General features: G+C 41.5%; 1 protein-coding gene across 2 annotated transcripts in view; it reads left to right on the forward strand.

Moving 5' to 3' along the window:
• Positions 1 to 355: 355 nt before the first annotated feature.
• WDR20 (WD repeat domain 20) overlaps positions 356 to 15003 on the forward strand; it is a 57712-nt gene continuing 43064 nt past the window's right edge. The window contains exon 1 of one of the 2 annotated variants that reach the window (XM_060755164.2): positions 356 to 748. In XM_060755164.2, the coding sequence (XP_060611147.1) occupies positions 485 to 748 (264 nt within the window). In that variant the 5' untranslated portion in view covers positions 356 to 484. Of the gene's footprint in view, positions 749 to 7055; positions 7352 to 15003 lie in introns of those variants that run through there. The other variant, XM_060755165.2, reaches the window with a different exon arrangement.

Genomic DNA, 15003 nt, shown 5'->3' on the forward strand with positions numbered 1-15003 from the left:
ATTCATATAAATACATACACACAAACGCACTCCTTTCCCCATTCCAGTTCCCGCAACACCTACAATTATTCACAGAGCATTCTGAATTCCACCAATAATAGAATTGGGCCAAACCTCCCACACAGAACCCTCATGTGGGCCACAGCAACGCGTGGCAGGGAACAGCTAGTATTCATATAAATACGTACACACAAACGCACTCCTTTCCCCACTCCAGTTCCCACAACACTACAAGGAAGTGACATCTCCTTCTGCGCATGCGCACTGCTACCCATGGCTTTCAGAGGTCCCCCTCCGGCGCACGCGCAGAGGCGCGGTAAACAGGGGAAGGGCTCTTAGGCCCCGCCCCCTTCCATCCCGGGCGCGAGCGCTCCGTGGGCTTCCCTTCTTCCGCGCTGGGACCGAAGGGGAAAGGCGAGTTCCTCTCCGCCTTTTCGCGCGCCTGCGCACTGGCCCTTACATCCGGGGCCTGGCCACAGGATGAATGCTCCTTTCCAAGATGGCGGCGGAGGGAGGAGGGAAGGAGATGAACGAGATTAAGACCCAGTTTACCACCCGCGAGGGGCTCTACAAGCTGCTCAGCCACTCCGAGTACAGCCGGCCCAACCGAGTGCCCTTCAATTCGCAGGGCTCCAACCCCGTCCGCGTCTCCTTCGTCAACGTCAACGACCAGAGCGGGAACGGCGACCGGCTCTGCTTCAATGTGGGCCGGGAGCTCTACTTCTACATCTACAAGGGGGTCCGCAAGGTAACGCCATGGCTGGAGGGAGGAGGGCGGCCTGAGGCACGGAGAGGGCCCCGAGCCTCTCTCTCCCCATTTATACGCAGTTTCCAAAAACAATTTTGTGCATGAAACAAAGTTTATGCCTTCATGGCCGGAATCACTGGGTTGCTGTGAGTTTTCCGGGCTGTCTGGCCATGTTCCAGAAGTATTCTCTCCTGACATTTCTCCCACTTCTATGGCAGGCATCCTCAGAGGTTGAGGGGTTTGTTGGAAACTAAGCAGGTGGGGTTTATATATCTGTGGAATGTCCAAGGTGAGAGAAAGGACTCTTGTCTGTTTCAGGAAAGCCTGAATGTTGCAGTTGGCTAGCTTGATTAGCATTGAATAGCCTTGCAGCTTCAAAGCCTGGCTGCTTCTTTCTTGGAATCCTTTGTTGGGATGTGTTAGCTGGCCCTGATTGTTTTCTGTCTGGAATTGCCAGTTTTCTGAGTGTTCCCCCTTATTTACTGTCCTGATTCCAGAGGTTTTTTTTTAATACTGGTAGCCAGATTTTCTTCATTTTCATGGTTTCTTCCATTCCGTTGATCTGCCTATGAACCCACCAGGACTTTGAGATCTTCCGGGGAGGCCCTGCTCTCGATCCCGCCTGCTTCTCAAGCTCAGCTGGCGGGGACGAGAGATAGGGCCTTCTCCGTGGTGGCTCCTCGGCTGTGGAACGCCCTTCCTACGGACATTAGACTAGCACCATCTCTAATGGTATTCCGCAAAAAAGTGAAGACCTGGCTGTTTGAGCAGGCGTTCGAATAATTAGTGCAATGATTGGTTAATGAACACTGGAATGGAACAATGGATGACGAATCTGGAACATGTTTTTGATGACGAGATGACAGTGAATGGGTCGTGTAATGTGTAATGTGTTAGGTTGTCAACTGTTTCAATACTGTAGCACTGAATTTTTGCTGTTCGTATTTGTTGTGAACCGCTGTGAGTCGCCTTCGGGCTGAGAACAGCGGTATATAAGCAAGGCAAATAAATAAATAAATAATTGTCCACATGCTTGTGGATTTCAATGGCTTCTCTTCATATTTTATTTATTTATTTAGTACATTTCTATACCGCCCCTCTTAGCATTCCGGGACTCGAGGCAGTTTACAAGGCAAGAATTCAATGCCGCCAAGGACACAATTACAATATACAATATAAAAAACATCATCAACAATAAAATCAAATGTTGTGGTTGTTAGTGGTTCAGCATTTCTGTGTTCTCATACAATATGCTGTGTGCAGGTTGGTCCATCAAGTGGCTGACATCTCTGGTGGAATTAGTCATGTTCCTGGATTCCTGGATTTGTGTTTGGGCAATGCTGAGTTTGGTGGTTTCTATGTAGTCTTGTCCACAGCTGTGTGGTATACAGTACTATAGACCCCTGCTGAAGAGAGAGGATCCCTGTTGTTTATCTTGTTCATCTAGAGATATATAAACCTCACTTGCCTGGTTTCCAACAGACCTCATGACCTCTGAGGATGCCTGCCATAGATGTGGGTGAAACGTCAGGAGAGAATGCTTCTGGAACATGGTCATACAGCCCAGAAACCATAGCGCAACCCAAAGTTTATATCTGTTACACATTAGAAAGCTGAACTATCAGGAAGCAGAGGCTGATTGTAACAGACCATGGTACATGGTACAGGTTGAGCACACCTTATCTGAAATGCTTGGGACTGGAAGGATTTTGGATTTTGAGGGTCCCCCTAACCAGATTTCAGTAAATCTGTATATTGTGAGATACCCTGGGGGGGGGGGGGGGGTCAATGCTTAATTACAAAATTCAGGCAGACTTTTCAAGATGAAGGTTTTTAAGATCAATTCAGGAGGTGTTGTGGTTTTAGCTTTTAATATGCATCAAATAGATTTGGGTGGTTTAATCTGTTTATATTCAATTCTGGTTTAATATTTGTATATTTTAAATGCTGTGCTAATGTTTTTATGTTAAGCCGCTTTGAGTCCCCTTCTGGAGGCATAAAGCGGGGTATTAAAGAAATATAATAATAATAATAATACACAGAGCCCGAAGGCTATTTTATATATGATTTTAATTTTAAAATCTAAAATAATGTGCCTGAAACGAAGATTTTGGAATACTTGTACATATGCATATGTGTATTGTACTTACACATATATAGTAAGATAACTTGGAGATGGCGTCAAAATATAAACACAGAATTCATTTATGCTTCATATATCTGAAGGTAATTTTGTATATGGCTTTTGTGCTTGAAACCAAGTTTTTGTATGTCGAACCATCAGAAAGGAGAGGTTGGCTATTGCAACAGTCTCAGGCTGATTATCCGTTATCAGAAATTCTTGGGAGCAGAAGTGCTTTGAGTTTTTCCTTTTGAATTTTTGGTGTATCTGTTTTTACATACATGTATATAATGTCATTTCTTGGAGATGGGGTTCAGGTCTTAAGACTAAAACAGTGTGGTTCACAGTGATGTCTGCATGTGAGTGAACTGCAGATTCCATCGTCCCAGGGCCATTCCCTCTGAATACCGCCAGTGCTTAAAGTTGGTCATGGGGGGTATGTGTGCCAATTTTCATCCAGATCTGTTGTTGGAGGGAGTCCCGTGGCTTTTGGATGTGGGAAGTACCTTGGAAATCACCCAGAAACAAACATACATACAAATATATTTTAACTTTTGTTATATACTTTTTAGGTATCCTGCAATACCCAGGTTAGGTAATTTGTAATGCTATTATTAGAAAAAGTCATTATTTGTTTTTGGATTATTTGTTTATTTGTTTTTGGATTTTATGAATGATCCCATTAGAAAATGCATAAAGATATGGATAAATTATCACTCCTATCATCCCAGGTCCATCCCTCCCAAAAACTGCCCACAATTAAAGTTGGTCATTAGAATTATGCGTGCCAAGTTTGGTCCAGATCCATCACTGGTGGAGTTCAAAGTGCTCTTTGATTGTAGGTGAACTGCAGTTTCCATGAACTCGATCCAGTTCTTAAAGTTGGCCATGAGGGATATGTGCGCCAAGTTTGGTCAAGATGCATCAATTGTGGGTCTTACAGTGCTCCCTGGATGTGGGTAGAGTGCAATTCCTGTCTTCCTTTACTCCTCAATCCCTGCCAGTATTTAAAGTTAGTCCTGCGGGTGGGAGGAGTGTCTGTGTGCCAAGTGTGGTCGATATCCGTTGTTGTGTTGTGTGTGTCACAGGGCTTTCTGGGTGTGTGTGTGTGGGGGGGGTGCAGCTCCTAACCCCTTTAGTCTTCAAAGTTGGTAATGTTGGGTATGCATGCAATCTTTGGTTGGGTTCAGGCTGCTCTTTGATCATTGGTGAACTATAACTCAAAATCATAGGGTCAATTCCCCCCAAACTCCTGCAGTATTTTCTGTTGGTCCTGAGGGGGTTGGGTCTGTGCGCCAGGTTTGGTACAGATTCATAGTCTATGTGTGTGTTCGTTGGGGAGGGGGGGTTGTGTGTCACAGGTCTCTGGATGTGGGAGCAGTCTTGGAAGTTGTATACAAACATCGTTTTTACTATAGAGATAGATAGGGATATATAGATATTTCTAAGATACATAGATATAGATAAAGTTAATAGCCATCTAGATATATAAATATAATTTTAAAAAGGAAAAGGTTTTCTCTTGACATTAAGTCTAGTTGTGTCCGACCCTGGGGGGTGGTGTTCATCTCCATTTCTAAGCCGAAGAGGTGTCGTTGCCCTTCCTGCAGAAGCGGTACCTATTGATCTACTCACATTATTATTTATTTATTATTATTAACTTTATTTGTACCTCGCTAAGATCTCCCGAAGGACTCGATGCGGCTTACAAAGCCCAAGGCCGCAATAAAAACAACAGCATAACAATATGCATAACATTATAAAGCAAATCAAAACGTTAAGCAATAACAGTAAACAATAAAAACAACACACCATAACACAATAAAACTAGGGCCGGACTGACTGTAATGGGTACAGATTCGCATGTTTTCGAACTGCTAGCGGGAGCTCACCCTTCTCCCCTGATTTGAACCGCTGACCTTTTGGTCAGCAAGTTCAGAAGCTCAGCGGTTTAACCCGCTGTGCCACCAGGGGCTGATTATGTTACATAGGTAAAGGTAAAGGTTTCCTTGACATAAAGTCTAGTCGTGTCCAACTCTGGGATGGTGGTGCTCATCTCCATTTCTAAGCTGAAGAGACGGCATTGCCCGTAGATGCCTCCAAGGTCATGTGGCCAGCATTACTACATGGAGTGCCGTTACCTTCCCTCCGAAGCAGTACCTATTAATGTACTTGCATTTGCATGTTTTCGAATTGCTAGGTTGGCAGAAGTTGGAACTGACATCAGGAGCTCACCCTGCTCCCTGGATTCGAACCGCCAGCCTTTTGGTCAGAAAATTCAGCAGCTCAGCAGTTTAACCCACTGTGTCACCAGGGGCTCTGAGTATAATGTTAAATATATATATAGAGAAGTGGTTCTCAACCTGGGGTCCCCAGATGTTTTTGGCCTACAACTCCCAAAAATCCCAGCCAGTTTACCAGCTGTTAGGATTTCTGGGAGTTGAAGGCCAAAAACATCTGGGGACCCCAGGTTGAGAACCACTGATATAGAGAGAGAATATTATAGAATTTAAATTTATATGAAGAAGATAGATATAAATTGGTTATTGATTATTTCGGTCAACAAATTCAGCAGGTGATCAGTTTAAGCCACTGTACCATCGGGGGCTGCGAGTATAATGTTACATATAGAGAGAGAATAGAAGATAGATATAGATGAAGATAGATATAAATTGGTTATTGGTTATTTGGGTCAGCAAATTGAGCAGGTCAGCGGTTTAAGCCACTGTACCATATATATACAGAGAGTATAATATATAGAGAGAGAGCTCTGGTGTGGGCTGGTCCATGAGGTCATGAAGAGTCGGAGACGACTGAACGAATGAACGAATGAACAACAATAGATAAAGATAGATATAAATTGGTTATAGGTTTATAGTTTTATTATAGTTTTATTTTGATTATTGTTGTGTTATTTACACTGTTGTAAGCCGCTTCGAGTCCACTCGGGAAGTTGGGCGAGGTGTAAATAAAGCTTTATTATAATTGGTATTACATATTATAGATATATAGAGATAAAGATATAGATAGATATACATTAAGGGTGTATATATTTTAGGGAGGGGGGTGCCAAAAAGCCCAGAGTGTATTCACTCTGGAACGCCCTCCCGAAAAATCTCAGACAAGCCCCTACATTGGCAGTCTTCAGAAAGGAATTGAAAACCTGGCTGTTCCGATGTGCCTTTTCAGATTAGGAACCTCCAGCACCAAATCCTAGAAGCACTTTAGTAGAACCAAGATCACTGCACGCCGCACTTATATTTACCCTACATCCCTCCTGCCACACCAGCACTTTTTAACCCTGTACCCCTACTCCGGCCAGCCCAGTTTTAATAGTGTCTTGTTGTATTGTTTACTATTATTGTTTTCTGCTTAACTGTTCTTAATTTGCTTTGGGTATTGTATTGTTGTATTGTGTTTTGGGGCTTCGGCCTGTGTAAGCCGCATCGAATCTCTTGGGGAGATGCTAGCGGGGTACAAATAAAGTTATAATAATAATAATAATAATTTGGGGGGGAATTGCTGGGGAAAAATCAGAATTATCAGTTATTAAGAGTAAATACATAGTTACAGGAGGATTTTTTTAAAGTCCACAATTGCAAAACTGTATATATTCTACCTCTGAGGATGCTTGCCATAGATGCAGGCGAAACGTCAGGAGAAATGCCTCTAGAACATGGCCCTATAGCCCGAAAAAACCTACAAGAACCTAGTGTACATATATTCTTTTAGAGGGGATTAAAATACATAGTTATCAATTGTTAAGGGTATATACCAGGCATGGGCCAACTTCGGCCCTCCAGGTGTTTTGGACTTCAACTCCCACAATTCGGCTGTTAGGAATTGTGAGAGTTGAAGTCCAAAACACCTGGAGGGCCGAAGTTGGTCCATGCCTGGTGTTTACAGTTTGGGCACCGGGTTGGTATACCCAGCATTTTAATATAAAGGCATACAAATGCATTATTTTCCTCCTTCCAATTCCCACCTCTGTTGAGGAAAGTGTATCTCCTTCTGCGCACGCGCACTACTACTCATGCTTTTCCTCTAAGTCTTCCCCGCCCCGCCTAAGAAACCTGATCTGGCGCATAAGGGCTCTTAGGCTCCGCCCCCTTTTTTCTCTCTCCTTCGGCGCTGGGACCGAAGGGGAAAGGCGAGTTCCACTCTGCCTTTTCGCGCGCCTGCGCACTGGCCCTTACATCCGGGGCCTGGGCACAGGATGAACGCTCCTTTCCAAGATGGCGGCGGAGGGAGGAGGGAAGGAGATGAACGAGATTAAGACCCAGTTTACCACCCGCGAAGGGCTCTACAAGCTGCTCAGCCACTCGGAGTACAGCCGGCCCAACCGGATGCCCAACTCGCAGGGCTCCAACCCCGTCCGCGTCTCCTTCGTCAACGTCAACGACCAGAGTGGGAACGGTGACCGGCTCTGCTTCAATGTGGGCTGGGGGCTCTACTTCTACATCTACAAGGGGGTCCGCAAGGTAACACGCGGGTTTCATGGGGCTGGGGGAAGGAGGGCGGCCTAAGGTCGCCTGAGCCTGAGGCTCTTCCACTTTGGAAGAGACAGACCGTTGTAACAGGCTCTGAGCACAGGTGGAGTCTCCCTTCTCTAATTCTTGAGACTAGAAGTATTTTTATACATAGCCTGAAGGTACTTTTATGTATGGCCTTTTAATAATTTTGTGCATGGAACAAAGTTTTCGTTGAACTATCAGGAAGGAGAGGCAGACTATAGGGACAGTCTCAGGCAGAGTATCTTTTATCTCAGGTATGGGCAAACTTGGGCCCGCCAGGTGTTTTGGACTTCAACTCCCACAATTTCTGACAGCTGGTAGATTGTTAGGAATTGTAGGAGTTGAAATCCAAAACACCTCGAGTGCCGAAGCTTGCCCATGCCTGCTATAGAGTATGATATACAGGCGCGTTTGGTGGGGACAAGGGACAGGGCCTTCTCTGTGGTGGCCCCCCGACTCTGGAACTCTCTCCCCAAGGACATCAGAGAAGCCCCAATGCTGGCTGTCTTTAGGAAGAGCCTGAAGACCTGGCTGTTCCAGTGTGCCTTTCCAGAATAGGAAACTCCTGGCATCAAGTCCCAAATGCACTTTGTTAGGATTCAGGAATATTTGCACATTGCACCTACCTCCAAATACCCCTATATTTCACTTGTCAAATCTAGTACTTTTAAATTTTGTCTATTACACTGGCCCAGCCCTTAGTTTTAAATGCGTCACTGTGTCATTGTTTTTATTGTTTTATGCCTTGCTTAATGTTTTTATTTGCTTATGATTTTTATTGTGTATGTGTATGTTATTGTTCGTTGGTGGCCTTGGCCTTTGTAAGTCGCATCGAGTCCTTCGGGAGATTTTGCAGGGTATAAATAAAGTTAATAATAATAATAATGATCCCAAAACCACTTCTCCTCCCAAGCATTTCAGATAGATCAGGCATCAGCAAACTTGGGCTCTCCAGGTGTTTTGGACTTCACCTCTCACAGTTCCTAACAGCCAGACCCTCCAGGTGTTTTGGACTTTAACTCCCACAATACTTAACAGCTGGTAGGATGTTTGAAATTGTGAGAGTTGAAGTCCAAAACACCCGGAGGGCCCAAGTTTGCCCATGCCTGATTAATTTGAAATGCTTGAGAGCAGAAGCGGTTTGGTTTTCAGAGTAATTTTTCCAACTTTGGAATACCAGTATTTGCTTATATGTACATAATGATACCTTTTGGAGATGGAATCGAAATCTAAACATGCCATTCATGTGTGCTTCCTTTACATAACCTGAAGGTAATTTTATACACGCTTTAAAAATAACTTTGTGCCTGAAACAAAGATTTTGGGATACTTGTACTTAAATACATTTTATCATTTTATTCATTAGCCTGTAGGCCATATCACTGAACCAAACAAAACAAAGCAAAGCTTGATAAAACTTAATAAAACTCTATGTAGTACATTAAATAAGACACTTATAATAATACAGTAAATAAGTATGATAACACTGAATATATACATCATATTTCCCTATTCCTTCCTACTCCAACCATCCCCACATATGTGGATCTCAGATATATTGATTTGCGTAAATGCTGAGCTATTTTATGTTATTTATTGGGTCTTGGCCACACATAAAATATGTTCTGATTTGAGATTCCCAATAAATTGTCCATTTGATATATAGACCAAGGTACAAGTCTCCTACCTTCTGATACATTTTACAATCAAATAATATGCGTGCTAGATCCTCAATTTCAGGTGCTCAGCAGATACAATTCCGTTCATTATAAGGAATGCTGTTAAACCTCCCATATCTGACCATTTTATCAATCTGATCAAATCTAGCTCAATTGAATACCTCTCTAAAATGTTATGGCATTTGAAGTATTACACAAATGGTAATTTGTAATGATACTTGTACTTGTTTATATGTACATAATGAGATATCTTGGAGATGCTACTCAAGTCTAAACATGAAATTCATGTATGCTTCATACACATAGCCTGAAGGTAATTTTATAGGTGCTTTTTAGATAGTTTTGTACATGAAACAAAACTTCTGTGCATTCAACCATCAGGAAGCAGAGGTGTCACTATTTACACCTCCCATGTGTATCATTTTGAATTTAGAGTATTTTGGAATTTCATATGAGGGATACTCAACCTGTATTTGTCAAGGCTTCTCCTTGTCCCTTTTAAAGTTTTTTCTTTATGTCTTTTTGTCCAACGGAGTGGGGAAAGGTGGCATGCTCATATTGGATGACTGATATGATTCCAATCACATGGTTTGGTGATGCGGTTTTTCTGGTTCCTTAATGACCCGCGTTACATAGAATTCTTAATATTATGACAAGTCATTGTCTTTTTCTGAAAGAGTAAGTAGAGATAGCTAGGTCCTTATCTTGGAAAGTTTTGATGCTACTGTTCCTTGTCAGGGAGCATAAAGGATCTTTCTGGAAATCTGTGTGGCCAGGACATTAGATGACTTTAAAATGGTCAATTAAGCTCTTGTGGGATGGAAGTGGAGTGGAATAGCTGGAGTTCATTCCCTGTTATTTCCTTAATTATTACCACAAAATAATCTTAGTTAAATCGGTTTTGGTATTCTTTGGACTTCTGGAGCTATGTTTTTCTCTTTAGGGTTAAAGTTGTGTTATCCTTGGTGATCTATTATGTACTATTCTTGTTCTTATATGTTGGAGGACACCTAGAAGTGCAATAGTAGTATCCAAAGTGAACTGAGTGCAGAAATATGTTTCATGGCAGCACTCTGAAGGGCACGTGGTTTTTAATACCTTGGTTTTAATCAGAATGTCCAGGGGTTTCAACAATGTTTGTTTTGGGAATAGATGACCAGGCAGAAATACCCTTTTTCAGATAGAAAAAGTAGAGAGAGTGTACGTGAACTTATAAGATTAGATGCTTATGTCTGGGTTCTATAAACAACTTTCTCAGAATTTCTCACATTGTTAAATATGTAAGCATTGTGCAGCTGTACATGCTGTTCCTGGGTTACCAAGAAGATAGTTATGTTGGTTTGTTTTTTGACTTTTTATGCATTTTACAACATGTACATTTTTAGGTATGGCTCCAGCCCCCAATTTGGTTTTTTAGTTTTTGACAACATAGGAAATTATTAACATCCCTGTAACATTTGTTTTGCTGTCTGTGCTCCTGTTCAGACAGTTTTGCCTCACTTTCTGCCCCTGTGACAATTGGCATTATACATTTTGGGTTGTCATGGAAACAAGGATTGGTGATAAAACTTCAGTGAAGACACTGTTTCCTCATGATAACTCTTTCAGGAGTGAATTTCCCTTCTTAGAAGATTTCTCTCACTTCCTCCTGTCTCGCACCCCTTTTGTAACTAGGACTCATAAGTCAGAGTTACTACCATCCCATGCCAGCAAGTCCAATGGCTGTTCTAGGTTTAATTATTTCGTATCGAAAATATTGCATAAATTAGTATAAAACGGATAAAAATAGAACATGGGCAGGTGGCTAAATATCTTTTGACCAAAAATGGGTAACAGCAACGGCATTATCTGTAGCCTCCAACAATTCCTCCTCTGTACATGAGGCAGGGCACAATGGACAAGCATACAGATGCAGAGTTGTCTGTTCTGCTCCACAGTCACACAAGATTCTTTTAGGTAGTGCCATTTTGCCAGGTTGTCTTTGACCTGCCCACTCCGCTTCTGAGTCCATTCAGGGACCTCCGGGTTGCGCATTCTTGGTTTGCCCCTGGAGGAAGACCCTTGCGGGGGCCATCCAGTTGGGATTTTCTGATCCCAACTGATGCCCAAAGGGATACCCTTGCTGTTGCTGGAGGGACGCCAAGAGGAGTGGTCGTTCTCATAAAGCTTTCCCTTGATTTGAGTCGACTGGGAGGAGGCTGGTATCCATGTAGTGGATGGCTTTCACAGTGTTCAACCGTATTTCTCTCACATTTAGCAGCAACTTTCCATCGCACATCGGGGGGGGGGGGGGGTGCCAGCTAGCTTGTAGAATTTATCAACAGGTGCAGGTTTAAGACATCCTGTGATTACTCTGCATGTTTCATTCAATGCTATGTTCACCTGCTTTGCATAAGCAGACCTATGCCAAACAGGGCAGGCATACTCAGCAGTTGAGTAAGACAAGGCCAGGGCTGATGTTCTTATTAATTTTGGGTCTGCACCCCATGTGCTGCCAGTAAGTTTCTGCAGGATGTTATTGCGTGCAGTTACTTTGTACTTGCTGTTCAAGCATTGTTTCCTATATGCTAGTGTTTGATCTAAGGTGACACCGAGATATTTAGGATGGAAACAATGTTCAAGTTCTTGACCTTCCCAGGTGACTTTCAATTTCGTGTTGGCTTCACAATTGCGTAGATGGAAAGCACACACTTGTGTCTTGGCAGGGTTAGGCTTTAGGTGGTTATCTTTGCAGTAGCTGGAGAGATCTTTCAAGGCATTAGTAAGTTGGATTTCAACTGTTTCAAAGTTTTTTGCTTGTGTTGTTAGACCATGGTCATCAGCATATATAAAGCTCTTTGTGAGTGGTGGCTGTGGCTGATCTTTAGTAAAGATTTTAAAGAAGGTCAGAGCAAGAATGCTGCCTTTTTAGATGAAAAAGGGTCATGAGTGGAAAACGTTTAAGAAGCCCTGGTCTGTATAATTAATACTTTTTATTGTTTAGTGTTACAGTAAATCTGTAGAAGAGATTTTTGGGGGTAAGGTGTTTATTGGTTCAGATGATACATTATAGACGAGGGGTCATCAAACTTTTTAAACAGAGGGCCAAGGTCACAGTCCCTCAAACTGTTGGAGGACCAGATTATAATTTGAATTTTTTTTAATGAATTCCTATGCACACTGCACATATCATATTTGTAGTGCAAATAACACTTAAAAACAATACAGTAATTGAAATGAAGAACAATTTTAGCAAATATAAACTTAATAGTATTTCAATGGAAAGTGTGGGCCTCCTTGTGGCTGATAGGATTGTTGTTGTTGTTGCTGCTGTGTGCTTTCAAGTCATTTTAGACTTAGGTTGACCCTGAGTGAGGGCCGGAGAAATGACCTTGGAGGGCCGCATCCGGCACTCGGGCCTTAGTTTGAGGACCCCTGTTATAGACTATTGGACAACTTTTCAAATAAGTTGCCCAGAGAAATCAGTGTAACTTAGGAGTCAGTATGGAGTTTGTGGGTTGAAATAGCACTCTGGGAGACTAGGGTTCAAATTGTCGTTCATCCATGGAAATCTTGGGAAAGTCACACATTCTTAGCTTCAGAGGCGAGCTATGGTGAACCCCCTCTGACCAAATCTTGCCAAGGAAATCATGTGATGCTTTGACTTTTGGAAAACACTTGAAAATCCATAATAAAAATGAGAGTGAAGGAAACTTGTAACATTAACATGGCCAGTGAAGACGCTTATAATTTATACATCTATTTAGAGATCAAGTACTAAAGAAATACTGGGTTTTTCTAGCTTTTGAATTCGTGTTTCTCTTCATGATCTTGCGTTAAAGTATGGAATTTTTTTATTTTGATTTTTTTTCTTTAAACCCTATTGACTGCAGCAGTTACTCAGTTCTCTGGTTGACTGCAAAACATTCTCCAGTTACTATCTTTCACTCACTGACTAGAAAATATTTACCATTGAAGATGGTAAGACATGTACAGGATTGCAAAGTAAACTTTTGAGTTGGAGAGAGATTTTGGCCTTGAATCATTCTGCTTAATGTGACCGTATCTGAAAGCAGATGGATTGCATACAATTTCTTTAAAACTGAACTAAACTATAATCTTTGTTTGAAATTAATGAAATAAATGCCTCCTGTCTTTGAACATGATAATCTTCTCAGCCTCTCAAGCTTCATGGATCAGAAAGTTAAAGTATAGTACAGTAGGCTCTCTATATCTATTGGGAAATATGGTTCTAGGAGCTCTCTGTGGACACAAAAATAGATGTTAAAGTCCTTTGATATATATTTGCATAGTGAAATGGCATCCTTTATGAAATGACAAACAACTGAAGTTCTGAGAGAGCCTGATGATCTGTGAAATAATAGGGCGCTACAGCAGGGTATGGCTGTATATCAGCATAATGCTTGCGTGAACAAAATTAAAGCCCCCCCCATAGTTTTAAGTTATAATTGGTTGAATCTGTGCTTATAATGTTTTATAACATACATACATACATACATATATATATGTGTGTATAATGTGATGTGCATCACAGTTTGAAGAGCAATGAAAGAAATCTGAGATGATAGTGTTGAAAAAATGATTACAACACGAATACAATACAAATAGCTACTTTTAAGTATGCTCAAGGCCTTACATGGACCCAGTTGAATTTTTGTTTTTCTCTTTGGCACAGCGAGTTATATCACATGCTGTGGTTCTTTGTTGTACAGAGGAGAAAAAGAAAAATTCCACTGGGTCCTTACAAGCCCTTGAGCAAACTAAAAATTGTTTTTTGTTTATTCCTATTGTAAATTAAATTTTAATCTCCTTTGGGGTAGGACTTCTTTGTTATGCAAAATCACATGTGCATTAATGATGCTGTACTTTAACAACAGTTTCAAAACCAGTACACTTTTCTGAGTGTGATGCTCATTGGAAAACTCCATCTAGAACACACATTAGATTTGTGTGATTTTTTTTGTTTTTTAGATTTCAATCTTTTCAATGACTTTTTAATATTATTCTAACCTAATAAAACATTTAAAACTTCTCCCTTAAATTGTAATAATATATTAGAATTTACTAATTGCCTAGGATCCAAGAGTTTTTATAGGATTTTTTTCATAAGTTTTATGTGTTTATTGGTAACAGCAGATCTCTTGCTTCTATAAGGCAAAAGTAATGCATGATTTGTTTTTCCCTCTAATGTGTGGCCCATGGTTGTTAAGATTCAATCCCATTCCTAATGTGGTGGTGGTGATGATGGTGATGTTATTTTTGTACCCTGCCTCCATCTCCCTGAAAGGACTCAGGGCGGCTTACATATGGCACAGTGTGCCAAGACAAAGCATAAAATAAACACAATGCAATACAATAAGGTAAAAGCTATAACATATAAAAACAACAGTTTAAAGCTCATAACATTGCCCAATGACCTAAGGTGACAACTACCGTAAGACATGGCCAAACTGTAAACAGGACAATGGGATGGGATAGTGCAAATTGTAGTTAAGGAGTAGGGCATGAGATAAAAATGCAGTGCTGTGTCATTGATTGCGGACCATTGGACTAGACGTTCTCAAAGGCTTGTTTAAACATTTGTATAGCCTGGGTTGGTCATACTAACATTCTTAATAGCAAATACTCTTACCCTTTTCAGAAGGAGGTATATTGATATTTTAGGGCCTGCAGCTAAGCTTGCCATCTGTGCCAATTTACCTGAAAGTAAGTTGTGTTGTTACTCGAGTTTTGGGAGGAAGACAGAATAAACTAAATAATTTGGTTAGAAGTTTACTACTGGTATAGGAACAGCAGTATGGAGGCACAGGAGGCTTTTGTTGTATTGCTGCTCATGGAGCTTCTGGTAGAGAAAGAAGACAAAAAGGCACTTTGGAGGAAATGGGGGTCTCAGAGGCCATAGTCCTGTATTTCACCACCTGGACATTGAAAATGTAGATG

This window comes from Anolis sagrei, chromosome 1, assembly GCF_037176765.1.
Source record: "Anolis sagrei isolate rAnoSag1 chromosome 1, rAnoSag1.mat, whole genome shotgun sequence".
Taxonomy (NCBI): Eukaryota; Metazoa; Chordata; class Lepidosauria; order Squamata; family Dactyloidae; genus Anolis; species Anolis sagrei.